At 32.4% G+C, this 20965-nt stretch overlaps 3 protein-coding genes across 4 annotated transcripts; 1 reads left to right on the forward strand and 2 right to left on the reverse strand.

Moving 5' to 3' along the window:
* Positions 1-3513: 3513 nt before the first annotated feature.
* On the reverse strand, positions 3514-11539 carry LOC106768807 (probable inactive ATP-dependent zinc metalloprotease FTSHI 1, chloroplastic). Of its 2 annotated transcripts, XM_014654140.2 has the most exons (15): positions 10692-11538; positions 10510-10597; positions 9549-9983; positions 9389-9442; positions 9192-9257; positions 8354-8449; positions 8142-8270; positions 7164-7216; positions 6248-6443; positions 5588-5702; positions 5247-5521; positions 4724-4807; positions 4526-4638; positions 4187-4436; positions 3514-3952 (listed from the first exon to the last, which is right to left on the reverse strand). In XM_014654140.2, the coding sequence occupies exons 1-15, from the start codon at positions 11321-11323 to the stop codon at positions 3770-3772; spliced, it is 2769 nt and encodes a 922-aa protein (XP_014509626.1). In that variant the 5' UTR covers positions 11324-11538; the 3' UTR covers positions 3514-3769. The 2 variants fall into 2 exon arrangements, with proteins under 2 accessions (XP_014509626.1, XP_022640006.1); XM_022784285.1 differs by lacking the exon at positions 3514-3952 and having other exon boundaries at positions 4295-4436; positions 4526-4661; positions 10692-11539.
* A 2483-nt stretch (positions 11540-14022) lies between these two features.
* Positions 14023-14962, reverse strand: LOC106766648 (YTH domain-containing family protein 2-like). Its single transcript, XM_022782822.1, has 3 exons — positions 14474-14962; positions 14240-14387; positions 14023-14160 (listed from the first exon to the last, which is right to left on the reverse strand). Exons 1-2 carry the CDS (start codon positions 14960-14962, stop codon positions 14268-14270), a joined length of 609 nt encoding a protein of 202 aa, XP_022638543.1. The 3' UTR covers positions 14023-14160; positions 14240-14267.
* Positions 14963-18034: 3072 nt separating this feature from the next.
* Positions 18035-19665, forward strand: LOC106766649. The gene is made up of 4 exons (XM_022782823.1): positions 18035-18143; positions 18222-18569; positions 18940-19026; positions 19102-19665. The coding sequence occupies exons 1-4, from the start codon at positions 18123-18125 to the stop codon at positions 19663-19665; spliced, it is 1020 nt and encodes a 339-aa protein (XP_022638544.1). The 5' UTR covers positions 18035-18122.
* Positions 19666-20965: the final 1300 nt, after the last annotated feature.

Raw genomic sequence — 20965 nt, forward strand, 5'->3', positions numbered from 1 at the left:
GTTTATGAAAATAGTTATTTTTTATTAAATAAAAATTGTATTTTAGTCATTAAATATGCCAATATTTCATATATTTTATTTTTTATTTAATTTATTTAAGGCGAAAAATAGAGGTGCGAATTTCAAACTCTTTAGAATAATGAAAGAAAATTCTGCGACTGACTACCGTACAGAGCCAATCAGGAACCGTTGGGCATAAGATAAAACTTTTATTCGGAAATTATGACTCTTAGGTATTATCAGAAAATAGTTTGTTTAATAAAGAATATTTTTCAAGAATAGAAAAAGTCACAATTTAGAACTGATTGACTGATTTGAATTTAATTTATTATAATGAAATATTTATTTTGCAATTTTGGTTTACCTACACCGTAAACCTCTACATAACATTATTAATGTGAAAATATGCATTTTTTTTATGTGTAGAATTTGATCATATTCAACAGATTACCAAAAAAAAAAAAACAGGTATAAATATATAATTATAGGTGCCTACTTACCAGTTTACAAGATTAATAAGTTAGTTTTTAACTTATTTTAGCCTTTTGTAAGTAACTTAATATTAGATGAGTTACACTATATTTTTCTTTGTTTGTATTATTTATAACTTTTATTAGATAAACCAATTTAGATAAAATGATTTATTCAAATGAAAAAACATATACAAATTAAAAGAAATAGAAACTTAAATCTTTAATAAAAAATTAATTATTTAAAAAATTCTGAAATTATAATTGTGTAATAATATTTTTCTTTAAAACAAAAAGTATTTATATATATATATATATATATTTTGGAAAAATAATATTTGTATAATAAAATTTATATAATAATATGTTGTTACATTACTTTGTACTTATCACCTAATTTTATCAAACACTTTTGTATTTAAATTAATAGTTATTAATAAGTTCAAAAGTGAAAAGTTTCACACTCCTTTTTCCAAAAAAATCCTAATATATATATATATATATATATATATATATATATATATATATATATATATATATATATATATATATATATATATATATATATATATCCTTTATATTGAGATGGACCACAAACATAAGGTAACCTATAATTTCTAGCCAATAACACCCGACCATTAATACAATATTAAATTCAATATCAACAAATTTATAGGAAAAAAAAATTAAAGACACTTTCATTCTATCAAGAAAAAAAATATTGGAATAAATTTACATGGAAATTATTAAATCTGGAGGAAAAATATAAAACAAACAATGCAAATAATATAAAGAAGCAAAGTAAATTTATTTCATTTATAATTTATTTTGAATAAATGAAATACATACTAAACACATGAAAAGAAAATCATCTACTCTCAACTACAACATTAAATTTAATATAATAACTCTTGTAGTCCATTGTTTAAAATAATAATTTAATGATTTTGTTCCATTTTTTTTCAGTAAATATAGTTTTAATATTTAATAAAAGGAAATTCTCTTCTATTATATCAATTAGAAAAGTGATAACTTGGTAAAATAATATTAGTACTTTTCCTTTTGCAAAAATACAATTGAATCATTTTGTTAAGTTATTATCATTTAACACGTTAGTCTAACAAAAAAAAGACTATATTAACTCCTTTTAATAAATATTGAAATTATATTAAATAGAAAAGTTTGAGGAAAAACATTACACAATTACTACTAAGTTCATAAAATATATTAAGCATTTAATTTGTTAAGATAAAAGTTTTTTTTTTTTACTTGCAATTTGTTACAAGTTTTGTATCATTTTATTCAATTGATAGTAGAAAAAAAAAAGTTATTTTTTATCAGCAGAAAAAGCATAGCTTAACAACCATTAGTACTAACTGTGGTTTGTGAGAGAGTTTTCACATAATTTGTGTATGGACATTTGACCATAAATTGTTGTACAAAATGTAAACCTAAAGAGGTTAATGTTGGACCACAAACATTGAATGGCCAAATTAATGATGAATACTAACATTAATGCAACATTAAACATTAAGATAAACATCAATTAAAATAGGGAAATAATCCCATTGCATCATATTAAACCAAAAAAATTAGTGGAATAATAATTATATGGAGGTTGACTTTTTTGTAAAGAGAAAAAAAAAAGAAAAATGTACTTAGCAAGAACAATGTATCATCCATTTTAAACTATTTAATACAATATTTACCTTTGGATACATGGAATGGGCAAGTAAGACATGAATAAAATAATTCAATATCAACAACATTAAAATAAAGATATATATATATATATATATATATATATATATATATATATATATATATATATATATATATATATATATATTGCATTGGTGATTGTTCATGTGTATATGCATAAAAAAATGTTTTTGTTCTTATTCAATTTGTGTTGGAAAGTATAACTTTACTATTATTACCAAATTATGTAAGAGGGTTTTAGTATAACTTTATGAAGTTTGGTTTATATGGATTGTTAATTATAAATTATACTTATCAGAAACCTAAAGATGTTATTAGTGGACCACAATCATAAACTTTGTAATACTACTAATGGAGGTGTTACTATTAATGTAACATTATACAATATGAGAAAATCAAAACCTAAAGAAGTTAGTAATACAACATAATGGTTTTCTTGCAAAAACGTTAATGGATACATTGCTATTAATGTAACATTAAATACAATATAGAAAATTTGCAGGTAGAATTAAACATTACCACATAATCCTATTATATCAAGACTGGTATAATCATATTTGCATAGGAATTGACTTTTGTTGTAAGAAAGACTTAACTAGAAAATAAAACTTAAGAAATTTAAAATTTTATTTTAATAATTTAACTAGTTAACTTTTGGAATAAAAAAAAAAATCATACAGACTTTTAACATGAAACTCCAATTTTATTAAAGAACACAAATAGTACTTGTAAAATAAATATATTTTGTAGCCTATAATATGTAGCATCACAAGAGTTATAAATCTTATTTTTAATTTTGTAGCGATACAAGCTTAATATATATCCTTAATTTTAAAAATCAATATAAAATAAGTAAAAATCATAAAATGCTATATTCTTGAAGTTTATATTAATTATGTAATTTAAGACTTCCTACAATTAATTTTGATTCAATAAATGGAAAACAGACATCTGAATTTACTAACAATTCATGCATAAGAATCCAGGAACTGTACTATACCCGTAGGCTTCTATAACTTCAAATGATTATACGTCATATGCCATTATTAGTGTATTCAATAAAAATATGTTTATATTTTATAAATAAATTATTTAGACTAATTTATAACCTAATTTTATTTTAAAATATTATGTCAACTTTTTATATACTTTTATTAAATAATGGTAATAAATATATTAGGAAGGGAAATATGTACAAGAAAGGTGTAAAAATTTGTATACATGATATTGAAGAAGATACACTATACAACAGTGTAGAGCTTTCTACATCTAACAGACATTAAAAGAATTCTGCGAGAGACTTTCAATTTGGTAAATTATGTTAATTTTCAAGGCAAAGGATTCAGATTTTCGTTGTGAAGATGGGAAGAAAGTGCCTCTAAAACCAGTTATAATGAATCGCGTTTCATACAAATTGCATGATCAAAATTTATGGCTCAACAAAATACATATAGTTCATTGAAAAATGTAAGCTTTGCAGTAGCCCTCCCTAGGAATGAATGTTGCCGAAGTGCAGCTACCAAACCTGAAACACTGACTAGCCAGGAATCCAGGAACAAATTTAGATGAGGAAGAAGTTACATGGTTTCTTCGTTTGACTGAGGTTTTAAGGCATACTCCAAATCATGCACTTGTTCTTTGTTGAATGAAAGATTGGCAGCATATTCCTCCTCCAAAAGATATAAAGGGGTTTGTGGAGGGTATTTGTTTAAAATGAACTCTATTTCCTCACCACTGATCTCCTCCTGATCAAGAAGTACCTGCAGTGCCAATTCATAAGCTGTCAAAGTGATCTTATGTCACACAAAAGTAAAGGACAGAATGATAAATCGTTGCAGTGGTGTTAAGCTTGTGCAATATCTGATATCTTGAGATGTTGTAACCGAAATAAACTGTGCTCATAAAGTTCTTTTCTAACCTTTTGGTTCTAGAGCTCACAGTGATAACAATTCACAAATTAATATAACTCTCTTTAAGATCTTACTCGAAGTTACCTTAATGGTTTTAAGTAAAGCTGCATGGTGCCTCTTAAGGAGAGACACAGTCTTTCGGTACATGTCACCTATTAACTCTTCAGTCCTTTGGGCAATTTGATCATCCATCTTAAAGTTTAGTGGTGGTTCAATCAAGTTGTAGTCATCATAAAGAGACCCTTCAAAATCCAGCCTTGGTCCGACAAATTTAACTGACTTCTTCCAAGGTGGTGGTTCTCCATGTATGACCATTGGATTCTCCAAATTCCATCTGCAAGTAGAGAAGGGGAAAAGGAGCTAATGTAGAACAAGAAAATAAGCAGAAAGTCCAAGGTATAAAAAAACAGTAATCATGCTAACATGGTCAATATTTTGCGTGCAAGCCACGATGCATCAGCAAGGTAATCAACTGAGGCTTTTGACGTGTCACGTCCATATATGACCTCCTCGGCAGCTCTACCTCCAAGCAGAACCTGTTCGTCAACAAGGGCTCAAACTGAAAGAAATAATTGGAACAAGAAAAAGGAAACTGGTATACTCAAGAGTACATTTACATACCTGAAGGCGATGAAGCAATTGAGGACGACGTTCGAACATATATGATTCATCATCAAGTCGATGAAATACCAATTGAGATAATGTCTGTCAGAAGGAAGTGGTCTTTGTAAGTTAAAATTATAGAAACACCCTTTAAAAATAGCAACCTTTTAAGTAAAAACCTACCAATCAAACAGGAATTGTATCACGGATAGAATATGGTAGCCTTATACAAAGAAAATAAAGTAGCATGTACATCACATAGGTTCCATACAGATATTTCTTCTTTTATCTCTATCTAGAGCTACAGTTTCTACCAGCACCTTGACCTCACATCTTTTAAACACAAATTAACTCTATACAGTTATTTGTTCTTTAAAATTCACATGCATGAGTTTTAATACTTTTCTACCAGGTTAGCCGTGTTGCAGATGGTATCAGATATGGTACTGGTAATACCTCAAATAAGAGAGCTGGAAAAGATTGACAGAATACTTGTAGAAGATAAGAAATGATAATACAGTGAAGGAAGCTGAACAAGGACCTGACCACGAGGTACTATTGAGATGCGATCACAAAATTCAACTATTGCATGCTCATATCGCCGGAGCAAATGAGAAGTTAATGCAACTCCCACTTCAGTAGTAGCTCTACGACACTGTCCTTGATAACCTAAGTCTATTCCAACACGTTTAGGTCCTACTGTAAGTCTGTCAACTGCATCATCCAGATCTGACTGAAGAATTGAGTTGTGCCGTTTCCTCACAGCCACAAGGGCGGCCTCTTGGACCAATTGTGCTAATCTTGCTCCAGACCATCCTGAAATTAAGATGTGTGTTCGGATATCAGGATGCAAAATTCATTGAGTAAGACAGGAGTTCATACCAGGTAGGTTCCGAGCATAGCTGGATAAATCAACAGACTCTGACATTTTTACTTTGCTAGCATGGATTTTCAAGATATCATGCCTTCCTTTGGCACCAGGAGGGCGAATCCTGATCTACAGAAGAAAAATTAAAAACATTAACAGCATACCATTGAAACTAGAAAGAACTACTAATAAATGTAGTGGACATGAAAGCCATTGTTTGCACCAGAGGATTGCGCTTTAATCAAAGCATTTAATAGCAAAACCAAAAGAGTTTAGGGTGTGCTTAATTTTTTTATTTTACCTTTTAAAAGTTGTCTTAAAACAATTTTCAAAAACTAGCCATTACACAGTTTAAGTGGTGAAAGATATAAGTTCCAAGGAGGAATATGAGCAATGGAAATGACAGTAAAATATTAAAATAACTCGAATGTTCTAATTTTTTTAATTTAAAGATTGAAAAATAGACTTTTATTTAAAAATCTTAAAAAAACCTGCACTTGTTATACAAGTTTCTTGTTCTTTAACTTCTAAAAACAGCAAACAGTTTGGAAACAGGAAATAAGCAAACCTTTAAACTTATTCTTTCTTAATTGCCCATCGCAAAAACAAAATACTTTACACTGAACCCAACCAAAAGTGAGAAAAAAATTTACTAACTCAGGTTAAGAAGGAACCTTGCGATCAAAACGACCTGGACGAAGAAGTGCTGGATCTAACAAATCCTTGCGATTTGTGGCTGCTAGAAATATGACACCCTTTCCAGTATCAAAACCATCAAGCTCTATCAACAATTGGTTCAATGTAGTTTCCCTTTCCTGCGTGGCTGCATTATACAGGTGATCTTTGGACTCCTTGAAGATACCCTGTCGCCTAATCAATCAAGTATGGATTTCACAATCAGGTAGGGTGCATGCTTAGGGGACTCCAGATGTCAACAGACAGATGGAACCAAGCAAAATCGTCAGCATGGCAATTGCTTTTATAGTAAGATCTATTTGTGTAAATATTAAAAAAGAATAAAAAGAAAACTGATTTTTTTAAAAATCTATAATCCTTAGTTTCTAAGAGAAGCATTTTTCAAAGTATTTTGAAGTATTTCTGTTTTTTTCAAACGTAAATTATCATTATAACTTTTTTAAACATGTTTCTTCAATTAGAATGTGCTTATTTAACACTTAAAAAAGCTAAAATTAAGACTACATATAGAAATGTCGTTATTCAATTACCAATCACCATTCATGAACTAAATAGAACTTCCAAGAAGTTCCCATCAATAATTATGGTATGTGCCAAAAATATTATGGTAATGCCAGGAAGTATGGACTTAAAAATATTACAACAGAAGAAACCGAATGCTGCTTTCCCCTATGCATTCTCACTTGTAAGAATAGCGTATGTGAGAATCAATAACTAGATTAGACCAACCAATGGATCAACAATGCTTGCAATGGTGCCACTAATAATAATTACTTAAGTTGTATAATTGGACAATATAAATCCATTCTCTCTAATAAATAAGTGAACATACCATGGACATACAACCCACAACTTTATACAATCTGTAAAGTTATAAACTCAACATAATCTTACTTGGTTGCCAATGCATCAATTTCATCTATGAATACAACTGACGGTTTGTTTACCTGCAAAGAAAAAACAAACATTTAAGCATCAACCAATCACTAGCTCTCCAATAGAAACATGATATTTCTACAATCTATATCTGTATTTTAAAAAAATTAACTGAGAAACAGCTCTATACTAAGTCATATCTCATATTGAGCGATATATTGGTTCCTCATGACACGAGACATCCACACATTTTTTGCAACAAGCAAAGCAGAAGCGACGAATTTGCCAAATAAGAAACGAGAAGTATACTTAATGGATATTCTTCTTAACATTATTTCTACTTTAGAGAGCGAGGAAGTGAAACACATAAATTTTACTAACTTAAAGTGAACAAATGAACAATATATAAAGGAGATAACAACTGAAAACTTTCATAAGAATCCGTAGTCCTTGAAAACACGAGAAGTATAGTTAATGGATATTCTTCTTAACATTATTTCTACTTTAGAGAGCAAGGAACTGAAACACATAAAAGTTTACTAACTTTAAGTGAACAAATGAACAATATATAAAGGAGATAACAATTGAAAATTTTCATGAGAATCCGTAGTCCTTGAAAACACAAGAAGTATACTTAATGGATATTCTTCTTAACATTATTTCTACTTCAGAGAGCAAGGAACTGAAACACATAAAAGTTTACTAACTTTAAGTGAATAAATGAACAATATATAAAGGAGATAACAATTGAAATTTTTTATAAGAATCCGTAGTCCTTGAAAACGTTCAACATAATTGATTGAACAAAGCATGAAGATATACTGTTTCATCAAGTGATCAATACCCTTAACTAGTCACCTCATGATTGACATGCACATTAAGTTCACATTAAATCATGAGGAGGAACATGAAAGAAGGACTCAAGAACCTGAGTAAATTACCAGAAAATATGTGATGTTAAAATGAAATATCAGGAAAAAAGGAGAGTAGGATTACCTTGGCCCTTTTAAATAAATCCCTAACACGCGCAGAACCAACACCAACTAAAACTTCCACAAATTCTGATCCAGCCATTTGGTAAAATGGAACACCAGCTTCACCAGCTATAGCCTTGGCTACCAAGGTCTGCAAAAGCATGACAAAACTTAAGCATCTGCCAGATGAAATAGAATCTTATATCAAGCATTACTGGAGAACAAGAATCTGACCTTTCCACATCCAGGAGGACCCTCAAGAAGAACACCATGAGGAGGTTTGATCCCCATTTTATCAAACAACTCAGGATTCTTTAGGTATCTCACCAACTAAACAAAATCATAAATAACTTTCATAAGTTTTCATTCAATATAATAGACTACAAAGACAATTAAAATAAGACATAGGAATATAATGCAGAATATAAAAATAAGAATAAATTAGAAGAGACATGCATATTAATAGTTAAGCAAATAACTATTGACAAGGATAAGTCATATTATTCAAAATAGTTAAAAGAAAAATTGCCTAATGATTAATCTGAAATACAGGTATAATCTCTCTCTCGTCTTCTTAATGTAGTTGCTTATGCATTAATGCATTATGGCAGTTTTGCAGTTGGGCACAGCGGCATAAACAAGTTGAAACTTTTAATATTTTGGAGCCATCCAGAATGTTAAAGTGATAAATTTTATTTGTCTAGAAGGGTTAAATTAGCTAGAGGGCAATTTTTGGAATATGTTAATCTAAATTGAATTATGTTTTAAAAAGTTTAACAAAAGCATGCAAATTGCACGCAAAAAAGTTTAAGGAGTAAAAAAAATTCACTTCATGCTCAAGGAAAAATACTTCAACTCACACTATTTGTAAAAGTGACAAAAGATGTCTATGAAAGGCCATGGAGAAAAAATGTACTAAATTTTCCACAAAAAGTTAATTCATATGCTTATTTTTGGTTATAACTCTTCTTTTATTGTTGTCTCACAGCAAATGGCTTCAGCTTCTGCACCAACAAACAATAAACTTATTTTCACACCCATAAAACAACCAAACATGTGAAAAAAAGATAACCTCTTGAAGTTCCTCAACTGCCTCATCAATTCCAGCCACATCACCAAACTTGACTCCCGTTGAACCCTGAAACAACGTTTTTCCAAACCCAGAAATATGAATAAGAGAATTCGTAAAGAAAATTAAGACAAGAAAACTAAAAATAACATTAATTTTTTTAAGAATATAAACTAAAATAAATGTAGGTTTTAACACACATCAACACGGGCTTCAGCTTTAGATCGTGAGAAGTCTATTCCCTGCCAAAGATCCTGTGTATCAAAGAAACATCCATTAGACCATAATAATGAAACAAATCCACAGAACAATATTGGTTCAATGATTCGTGCATAATTAGTGGATCACTCAGTCACCTACCCACTTCCTGAAGTTTTTAGGCCTTCTTGAAAGAGTGAAACGAACAAGAAGGACCATAGTCAAAACTACAATCATAATTGGTTTCAATGCCTCAAGGCTGGCAGATATTCCACCAAAAGTGTAGAGCTCAAATATCTTAGAGAAAATTCCACCATCACCGAAAAAATCAACAAAATTATCCCAAATCTTCTCCAAAATTGCTAGTGCAACACCAAGAAAGAGCTTGAGGAACGGTTTGGCTATAGGCCACACAACATAGACAGCCACCACAAATACAAAACTGGTGGCAGCAAACAATGCTGCTGCAAGGAAGCCTCCAACTAGAGTAGCTGCTAAAGCCATGAAGATTGAAACCACCGCGAGCTCAACCATCACTCTGCTAGATATGGAAGATGCAACTGGATGAGGGTACTCTGGCGTTTTACCCACCCAAGACTGCGGCAAAATAAATTAAGAGTTAAAAGAACAATGACACTATGATCACCCATAAAAAGTATCTATTTCATTCATGCATCTTGCCAAATCTGAGTCCGACTACAAAATAGGTAAGAAAGCATACATAACTAAGAAAAAAGACAACGAAATGTAAAACAAACAAAGGTAATTGACCATCCCCCCTTAGCACTAACACTAACATAACATAAGCAAAAGGTTAAACCATACATCAGCCCTATAATTGTTCTTATTTTATGTTCTAGTCTCTATATGAGAAAATTATAAGCATTACATCCTACACAGATTTTTCTGTAGTGGTATATGACCACCAATTCTTTTGTAGCAGTTTATCGCCAGAAAGTCTTCTGCAATGTTAACAACATGAATAACTTTTATGCAAGTGAAGGAACTAAAACCTATAGTTTTCTCTTATCAGCAGTAAAACATACAATAGAGAATAGGGGCTCTACGAATAATTTAATCTCATGAAAATCATTCATATGTGAACAAGAAAGGGATTAACAACCATAGCATGCCTCCTCTCTATTTCGTATCGCGGACCATTGTAGTCAGCCAAAACCGATCGAGCTTCCCCTTTACCCAGCCTAAGAACCCTGTAAAACCACACACAATCACAATCTACACAACACTGCAGTGCTCGGTTTAAACAAGCTGCATAACTAAGAATATAATTCCATTATTTTCTACCATTTGGTTGTGTGCAAGCTTTTATCACCAGGAATTTCCTTCAAATCCACCACAAAATCCCGATTACCTCCACCTCCTCCTTTTGAAGTTATAAACCTGACTTTGTCCTTACTCAAAGCCTTCCTGAACTCCTCAATGCTCATTTTGGGTAACTCGTTTACATTCCTGTTAAACTCTTCTTCCTCTGATAACTCCGACCCAAAAATTTGCTCTGGAACATAAAGTTTCCCTCTATACTCCTTAAGCAAGTCTTTCAAATATACAGAGTTTCTCTCACCGGAAACCTCACTCTCACTCTTGCTCTGAGGCTTCGTCGGGTTCAACCTCTTCAGCACATCGAAAATACCAAGAGTGGATACTTTCCCCAAACTCTCCTTTTCTTTCAAAGTATACAACTTGTCACCAATTAGGTACTTGGGTTGCACTTGGCTCGGGTTTTCCTTCAGAACCCGGCTCACGAAATCATCCGAACCGGGTTCCCCGCTCGCGGAGGAGGACTTGCAGAGCACTGTGGGTGACCTACGTAGAAGAAGGTGGGTCGGAACGCGCCTCGGAGTTAGCTTCGGTGACCCATGGCGGTGGTGGTAGTGGGATTTGGTGATGTGAAAGTGGGGCGAGGAGAGAATGTTCATCCTTATGATGAATTCATAAATGGACAGAGAAATGCATGAAAATGGTTTATGGAATTAGGGTTTGGTGCAACTCGAGAACTGCAAGGGAAAGGGATGAGCTTGAAAACGAAAATGGAATCTGCAACTCGTTCTGCTTTGGTGTTAGATTTTCACCAATCGGATAAAGCTTTTTCTCACTGTACTTCTCTTGTAGTTCAGATAGAAGAAAAAGAACACAAAAAGAAAAGAGAGAGAATTTAGTTAAAAAATAAATGAGTGAAAAAATATATTTCACTTGATATTAATAATTTGATCTAACTAATTATTTATTATTATAATAAATACAAATAATTAATAATGTTTTTTATAAATAATTACGCTAATTTTCTTTTTCTTTTTAGCAATGTAACTGAATGTAAAAGCATATGTTTTTTTTAGAGAAAGACACGCAATTATTTATAGGAAAAACTTTTTTTAACAACACTTTTTTAACAACTTTTTAATAATGCATATGTGGTAGCTTGTGATTGGTCTATTTTAAATATTTTTTAAACATAAATTCAAATAAACTAATAAATTGATAACACGTGTCCCTTTCTTAAAAAAGTTGTCAAAAAAAATTGTTGTCAAAAATATCATTGTCCTTATTTATAATTACAGTGATACATATCATATATCAAATGGTGTGTTACTCAGGCTGCGAGTGCAATTAGGAGTAAACATGCCAGCTCAAGCGACACGCAAGGTTCAGGAGGACAAGGTGGAGGAATCAGAAGTAGAGCTTTTTGAGGTTTATGATGTAGTCCTATACATGGGCATAATTGACATACTGCAGGAATACACTGTGAAAAAGAAACTTGAGCATGCCTGCAAATCACTGCAATATGATCCTATGACTATATCAGTCGTGAAACCCAAAACTTATGCTGAACGTTTCATGAATTTCATGGAGAAAAGAGTTTTTCCGGAACCAGAGACTCCTTGAAATGTATATTTTACCTTTTCTTTTTGTTTCTTTGTAATCATTTGTTCTTAAAGAAGAGTATTTTGTTACTTATATTTTACATATTTCTTGATGCAAATGTGTATTCACTCCCAATCAACTTCTACCAAACAACTTAAGCCTCTGGGAAATTTCTTTTTATAGGTGCATGTGGTACAGTTTTCCTCTGTATCAAAATCTTTACACAGATATTCCATCTAAGGCCTTTATCTTTTTGTTTTGAGCAAACCTAGTTTACCATCTATGTCTGTCTCACCGTTAAGTCTAGTGTCTTGAATTTCAATGATATCACAAATACAGATTTAGTTGAATTGTTCTAAGATTGTTGTGATCGCATTGAAGGTTTCACCACTTTGCTATTGGCCCCTCATTATTTTGTCATATAGTATTTTTGGCTTTCAACGCTTCCTTGTTTGTGGACTTGATGTGGCTTGACGATTAGCAAGCCGGTGAGTAGGTTCAGAAACCAGCAACGATTAATTGAATTCCTATTATTGTGTGTTTATTGACATAATATGTACACAAAGACTAGGTAATTTTTTCGTGTTCCTTCCCTCCCTATAATGGTTATCATCAATATTTCATTTATTTGACATGGAACTTGGGATACTATAATTTCATTTATTTGAATATGCTTTTAGTTCTTGTAAAAAATATTGACGAATACTTTAATTTCTTGCTCCTAATAAATTTAAACCGTACAACTTTTTAAGTAATATTTGAAGATCAAAAGTAAATAGGAACAATTGATTTAAAAAAAATACTATGAATGGAAAGTAAAATACATTTTCAAAATTCATTAGTAAAATACATTTTCAAACCTAAAAACTTAATTCTCCGTCATTTTAACAAATGGGGAACTGCCTCATTGAAGCCAATTTCCAACACAGAAGGATCACGACAACTTTATTGGGAATAGTAAGCTCAACTACGACTTTTCTCAATTCTAGATGAGAAATAACGTAATTACATTACCAGCAAAGTCGAAGGAGATTTTCAGAATTAGTTTTAATTGGAGTAAACTATGGAAGGAAGATTGTTGGTATAAAAATGTAACAAGAACAGGAAAGCTAAATGAACTAAACAATATGGTGATCTTCATAAGCCAGAAAACACCCTATTACATAACAGATTGTCCACAAATAAAATTCTTCCTCCAGTATGCCCATGTCAATAATCGGATAGAAAATAAACAGACTAAATTAAGACGAAAAACTTAAAAAAAAAAGAGAGCATAAAACCAACTATATTTCAGTATTTCCCACCTTGCTTTCTACCCTTGTTGAAAGAAAGAAAGAAAGCTGCTCTGCAACAAAGTAGAAGATATAAGCAGAAATCCTAAAAACCCAAAATCCCTAGGAGTAAAGCCTGTTAGGAGCTAACCACTGTAAACAAAACCCAGTGAGATGGGATTGGTGCTAGAATTCTATGAACTAACTCCGCCTTTAGCACCCTTTGGGGCATCTCCAATTTTTGAAACAGATCCATTCTCGGTAACTTTCGGATCATCGCCATCCTTTTCAGCAAGGTTAGACTCCGATTCAGACTTTTGAATATTAGCTTCACCATTTTTCTCAACCTTCTCATCACCATTTTTCTCAACCTTCTCATCAGTAGGTTTTTCTTCTCGCACCTGCATAAACAGACATAACTAAGACATCATCACACAATCTAATATTTTTCACATAACTAGAATAGATGAAATATCACTTGCCTGATTTAGGTATTCAAATATTGCATTCTTCCTCAGGATAATCTTCTGACGGGCCTCATAAAACCCAAAATCATCCAAAAAAACATGTGTTACTCAGTATATTTTGATTTTGATTAATTTGAGCCCAGCCTCCAACATTACCTGTAACATAGGTTCAGATTAAAGTAAGAGAAACTACTAAAAAAACAAACAACAAATGAGGAGAGCAGGACCTAATTACCTCTTAGGTATCCCGACTCTCTCAGACTCTATGTGACAGGTTTGTTCTTGTTGTTTTCCAGCGTGACGTGCCTCAACAAATTGTTAGAAACATCCTTAACAGGACGAATCATTTCAGCAAGTCCCACAAATTGACAACTCGTATTAACCTCAATAATAAACACAACAAATTAGATTAAAATTATCATATAAGAAAATAGCACACACCAACATCATATCATATGGAGATGCTTACCGAGAAGAATAGGAAAACAGGGCATCTACCAGGTCTCTGCTGGGCCTCTTGGTATGCGACATCAAGCTTCTTATTGCCCTTTTTTGTACTGACCCACATGTTGTATTTTATGCTCTTGTGAATATTATCTTCATTGTAGGACTTGATGACAAAGAATTTGGCATCAGCACATTCTTTTAGAAAATCAGGTTGGTTGTATTTTTCTCTGTCAGGAACAATAGTAGTCTCTTTGCTTAGACTTGCTGGTAAATCCTGTTGTTTCATTACTGGAAAGGCTGGTGCAAAAGCATGCTGATTCTTACCACTTTTAGCCCTCATTCCTCTGTTTAATTCATTGCCATAGCTAAAGAAGCCACTTCTTCCCCTGTACTCAGTATCAAAAGCTAACCATGTTCTCCCATTAGGGGTGTCAACAGCTACCCAAGCTTTGTCAACACCTACCCAAGCTCTTCCATCAGTGCGAGTATCTTCGTTTTTTTCTTCAGACATACACTAATGGAAAAAAGACATTTTATGATGTACAAAAATAATATTTTATGACGTAATTTCTGCGAGTCATAATTCTGGGCGTCATAATAAGTCTGCGTATTTTATGACGTAGTAAAAATTTACGTCATAATAACTTAGACATATTATAACGTAGATCCTAAAATCAGTCATAATATGCGCAAAAGATATTATGACGTAAATTTGTTAAAACATTATAATGTGTGATTTTTAGAACCAACTTATTATGACGTACATTATTTTGTACGTCATAATATGTATATTTTTTTTAAAAAAAAATTATTATTACAATTCACATCCTATGAAATTATAATCATTCTCAATTGATTCCATTCCAATTACAATTAATTCCATTCACAATAAAAATACATTCACCATCACTTCAACTCTAATATGTTATAAAATTTTCAAACAAATACTGTTATTTTCTTTAAAAATCTCAAAACAAAAAAAGTATAAAACCACTATAAAAAATGAACTTGATTTCATAATTGAACTTTAGCACAGTAAATTCCTTAATTCAAACCCACACAATAGCACAAAACAACAAACCTAGAATCAGTTTAGTTTAGGCCATTAGCCGCACCAACATTGTCAAGAGGTTCAGTAGAACAGCAGGAGAAGAAAGTTCAATGGTTTAAACACAAGGCAATGACAACACTATCTATTTTACACATGATTCATCATCATGGTAGATTTGAATCATAACCATGAATTAATTATTCAAAAGCTTAAACCTGTGTCATATTCTCTCACACCATAATCATTATTGGAAGCAATAATATGAGTTGCGCCACTGCAAAAGTTTTCATGTCAAGCCGTGTTCATGTTCCAAACAAAGACAAATATAACTTGGTATGAAAAATACCTCAAGCTGTCATATATCTCAATTGCATTTGTTATGGCATTATCATCATGTGTGGTCCGGGTACAAAAGCTTACTCCCTTCTGATCCAAACGCTGCATTCAAAATAGACACTATAAGTTGCATCACACAATCCTAATCTTATTAGTATGATAAAATTGAGAATTGGGGAGAAATAGTAGGCTTACGTAGTAGCAATAGTTCCTATCACATACCCAATAAAACGGAACAATTAATGTATATACTAAGTATATATTGCAAACAAGAGTAAAACATTTCTCTTGTTTTACATAGGAGAAAAAGTAAAACACCACAATCATAGAATCTGAAATATCTAATAACGCAAGATGTGCAAACAAAGGAAGGTTTGACCCCCCCAAAAACCAAGGGTGATTAACTAGAAGTTAATCCTAGTAATTAAGTTGAGCTTGATTAAGAAGTTATTGTGAATTATGATAGAAACAAGAGTATTAGAAATAAGGGAGACCAAGCTCCTCACAAGTAGAAGTAGTAATTTTAAAGTGAAAATAGGATGGTAATCCTACAATTATCAGTAAAATAAAAATGAATATCAAGAAACACTTTTTTGAGCCTAACTAATCCAAACAGATCTTTTGATCACAAAATTCCCTAGTAAATCTATATAGTAGTCCTCAAAGTCAAAGTTCAACAATATTTAACAGACGAAAACCTAATTGATGGCGGCTCCTTGTGCGTCGCGGAGGAGGCGTGTTCTCAGAGAAAAAAAAGCACGGCGTGGAGCAAGAAAAGTAAGAAAACCTAATTTCTAATTTTAGAGAGAAAGAGAGAATGAGAGGATGAAGAGTGTAAGTGAGAGGGACCGTGAAAGAGATGAGAAGGGCCGAGAGTGTTGGAATGAGAGGGAGGTGAAAGAGAAAAAATTATTTAACATATTATAACGTATATTCATATCTACGTAATAATAAGTTTTGAAGTTAATTACAAGTTTGCCACCGCTTTTATATATTATGACTGATGTACAAAATTACGTCATAATATGTCTTAAACTTATTTACAAATTTGTCACCGTATTTCATATTATGACTGATATATAGAACTACGTCATAATATGTCTTACTTTTATTACAACTCTGCCATCAATCAACCTATTATGATGTATAATTTTTGTACGTCATAATATGTTAGTCATAGAAAAGTATTTTTCCACTAGTGATATTTTTAGCAATATTCATCCTCTGTTCCTCTTCCTTCTTCCTCTGTTCTTCTTCTTTTATAGCCTCTTTAAAAGGCTCCTTCGTAAGAATGTCCATCGCCTTGGTCGTAGCCTTCTCTGGTTCGACCTCCTTATTAGAAACCTCCATTTGCTGCTTCCCATTTTTTTCTAATGTACTAGACCCCTTCTTGCAACAATAGAATCGTCCAATGATGTGCCTGCGAAAAAGAACCAGAGGAAGACGAAACATGGTAGCAAAAATGGTAGCAAAAGCAAGAAGAAAAAGGAATTCGGTGGTTAACGCCGATTCATTGATAACACTATATATGTATATATATATATATATATATATATATATATATATATATGGTGAGGGACAAACAAAAACATTTTTGTCAGAAACTTTTTCCATGCGTAAACGAAAATCGTCTATAACAAACTTTGATTCGCCTGACATACGGATTGTGCATATTGTATTTTGATTCTTACTCACGTACAAGAATGAACGTAAAGTGTCAATAAAAAACGACAAAAAAAATATTACATTCTTAATATTAACAAAAGGAAAATGTTTGTTTAACACCCACATTTGACACAAATTTGACACCGTCCAGGTGTCAAATTTCTATTGGGTTATTTATTTTAAATTGAAAAAGCTTTTGTAATAAACTGACGGGGGTAGAAGTGGTATAATGAAATATTGAATATGATTTTCGATTTGGCGGTTTCGTTTTCGTCTTTCACTTTTGCTGTGAACAGTTTCGTTTTCTCTCCAACAGGTCCCTTCGTCTTTCGTTTTCCACCATCTCCATTGTTGCGTTACTTTGGTTTTATCTCAAGTAGGGGAAGGCGATCATTGAGAAAGTAAGCCCGTAGTGTGGGTATGTCGTTTTTGGTTTGGTTGGGCTTCGTCTTTGTTTCGTCATTTGCTGGCATTCTCGCGTTTTGGTGTTTTGGGNTTTTGTGTATCATTTNGGTTCTCATTATAATGTTGTTGTTTAGGGGTTAATTTTATTTTTGTAAACCCTAACCAACTATTGATATTTGGCCTCTTTGGTGTTTTGATTTTGTGTTCAGTTGGAATGGCTTCCGAAATCCCAAAGGTAAGATAAAGTTTCTTACTTTTATTTAGTTGGATAATTTGTTGTTAATATTAACAATGTTTTCTTTATGTCTTGTAGTGGAGGGTTCGTACTTCTTTGGATTCATCTTATATTATTGGAATGAATCGTTTGTTGAGAAAAGATCATGTTCAACGAATTTGTGAGACACCTTTTAGGTGGTGTGTGTACCTACTTGAGGATGTGGACATAAACTGTGAGTTAATTAAGGTGATGGTATGTCGGTGGGTCGGGCATGACGTTAGTTTTAGGCTGAGTCATCAATTGGTTCCATTCACAGTTTTAGATGTTTTCATGACGACGGGTTTAGGTATAGGTGGTTTAGAAGTACCGTTTGATGAATGTATAGAAGGTTTGGTTGGAGAAATGTTTAACAGAAAAAGCACATCTTTGAAAGACTTGGTTCAGGTGTTTAATGTGATTGTTTTAGACAAAAACACAGACATTGATGTTGTTTGTAGGTTGTATATATTTGTTTGTTTGGTTGTGTTTTTCTTTTCTAGAAAGTCTAAGATAGTAGCTAACATGCCATCAAGAGTGTTAGATGACCTAGATAGCCTCTGTTTATATGATTGGGCTACCGGTGTACATAAACACCTAGTTGATAGTTTGAATAAAGGCATGAAAAAATTAATGGCTGGACGAATCCGCAGTTCACTAAGTCTAAGTGGCAATGTTGCGGTATTGNAGGTAAAATTCGTTGTAGTTGTTGAAGTCAATTATATGAATTTTGTACATTCTGATATATGTGTTAGTCAAGATTTTCATCATATTGTAGGCCTGGGCGGTGGAGAGATTTTCCCTTGATGGAAATCGAATTAATAGAGATTTCAGTCGCATGCTCCGTTGGTTCCGGACTGCTGAAGTAATTACTTCATTTAAGTTTCTTATAAATATTGATGATTTGAGTGCAGTCATTAATATGTTTGCATGTTTGTAGTTTAAGTCTGAGTGGTATGTTGGGGAGCGTGTCCGTGACCTGCCCGAAATCAAAGCTGCATTTGAGTTGTTTGATGGAGGGATAGGTGTACCGCAGTTGCCAAAACGATGTAGAGTTGATGAAGCTGTAGATGATAGCTCCGATGATGGCACCTTTGAAGCAAACCTTGAGGAGACATTGAAGAAGAATAATGAAGAAATGATGGCGTTGTCTTCAAGGCTAGTTTTTTTGAAGAATGAGGTATGTAAAATTCGTGACATTCCAATTGTGAATGAAGAAGGTGTTGGAGGAGTTGATGAAGAACCTTTAGGTGGAGGTGATGAAGAACCTTTAGGTGGAGGTAATGAAGAACCTTTAGGTGGANATGAAGAACCTTTAGGTGGAGGTGATGAAGAACCTTTAGGTGGAGGTAATGAAGAACCTTTAGGTGGATGTGATGAAGAACCATTAGGTGGAGGTTATGAAGAACCTTTACCTGGAGTTAATGAAGAATCGTTCAATGAAGAAGCATTCAATGAACGTTCAATGAAGAACCTATGGCTGAAGATGAACAACAAGTTGTGAACGTTGTTGAAATTGTTGAGTATGAAGAACCGGAGGCACCGCAAGCAATGGCAATCGTACCTCTTCGTGCAGTTCATGGTGATCCAAGGCCTGACGTCAATGCTGACCAACTCTACATCGCCGTGGGCGTAAGGGATAGACCACAAAGGTAAGTTATGATAATTTTGTTTAATGTATTGGTTTGGGAATAGTTATTTATTGAAAAGTACATTTGTTTTTAATCAGGATCGTGTGTGAAATAATTGGGCAGACACTGAACACAACATTTGTTCATACCTTAGCTCCTTACAAATACGTTGATAACATGGTAAGTGTTTGATGTCCTTAGTTGATTTATACTTTGATTATAATTTGGAATGAAATGTTGAATTTTGAATGTGTAGTTGGTGCTATTTGCAACCACCATATTTATGCACTTTGAGAAAAGGAGGACAAGGGTTGTGAAGAGGATCCTTTTTAGTTCGTTATATGCGGTAAGCTATACTATTTGAATGTGTTCATTTCAGTTCCTTTTGACTTAGTATGTGTTATTCATTTAGGATTGTTGTATTTCATCGTATTCTCAGGACCTTATCATCAATGATTATTTGAAGATGGAAAAAAACCATCGTGTGTTTAGTGCTCATAATTACAACAGCTGTTTGCGTGCGGGACACTTTAGCCTTGCAGAAATTCCAACTGCTGAATTTGTAAGTGAGGTTTAATTTTTACTTTGTACGTGGTGGTATGTGACATATAGCAATTGTTGATGTGTTCAGTTTCTTTTTGTTGGTTTGTAGTTGTTTCTCCCTTTTTGCCATAATTATAATTGGTGGTGCTATGTTGTAAAAATTAGCACGTTGGAATTATATATTATTGATTCTATGGCGAAGGACGTAAGAGACCACAGAAGGATTGATATTGTTGTGGTATATGTTAACCGATTTGAATATTGTTATTGAGTTCCAGTCACCAACACATAACTTACGAGATACATACTCATTTCTTCTTCCAGTCACCAACACTTCCCCATTTCTCAACCTTCCTCTTGCTTGTAAAATGTTAATTTATTTAAAAAATAGATAGTCCATTGCAAAAAAATAAAAAATTAGAGAATTGACTAACAGGCCATGTAACAGAAAAAATAAAAATTAATCATATTTATATAACTATTAAATTTAAATACAAAATTAAAATTCGTCTATGACGTTTATAATTTTAATAACTAAAAATAACTTAAATTAAAATTCAGTTTAACTGTAAAAAAAAAATCAATCAAAATTTAACAACTAAAAAAGTAAATACATTAAACATAAAAAAT

Source organism: Vigna radiata, chromosome 7, assembly GCF_000741045.1.
Source record: "Vigna radiata var. radiata cultivar VC1973A chromosome 7, Vradiata_ver6, whole genome shotgun sequence".
NCBI classification, from domain to species: domain Eukaryota; kingdom Viridiplantae; phylum Streptophyta; class Magnoliopsida; order Fabales; family Fabaceae; genus Vigna; species Vigna radiata.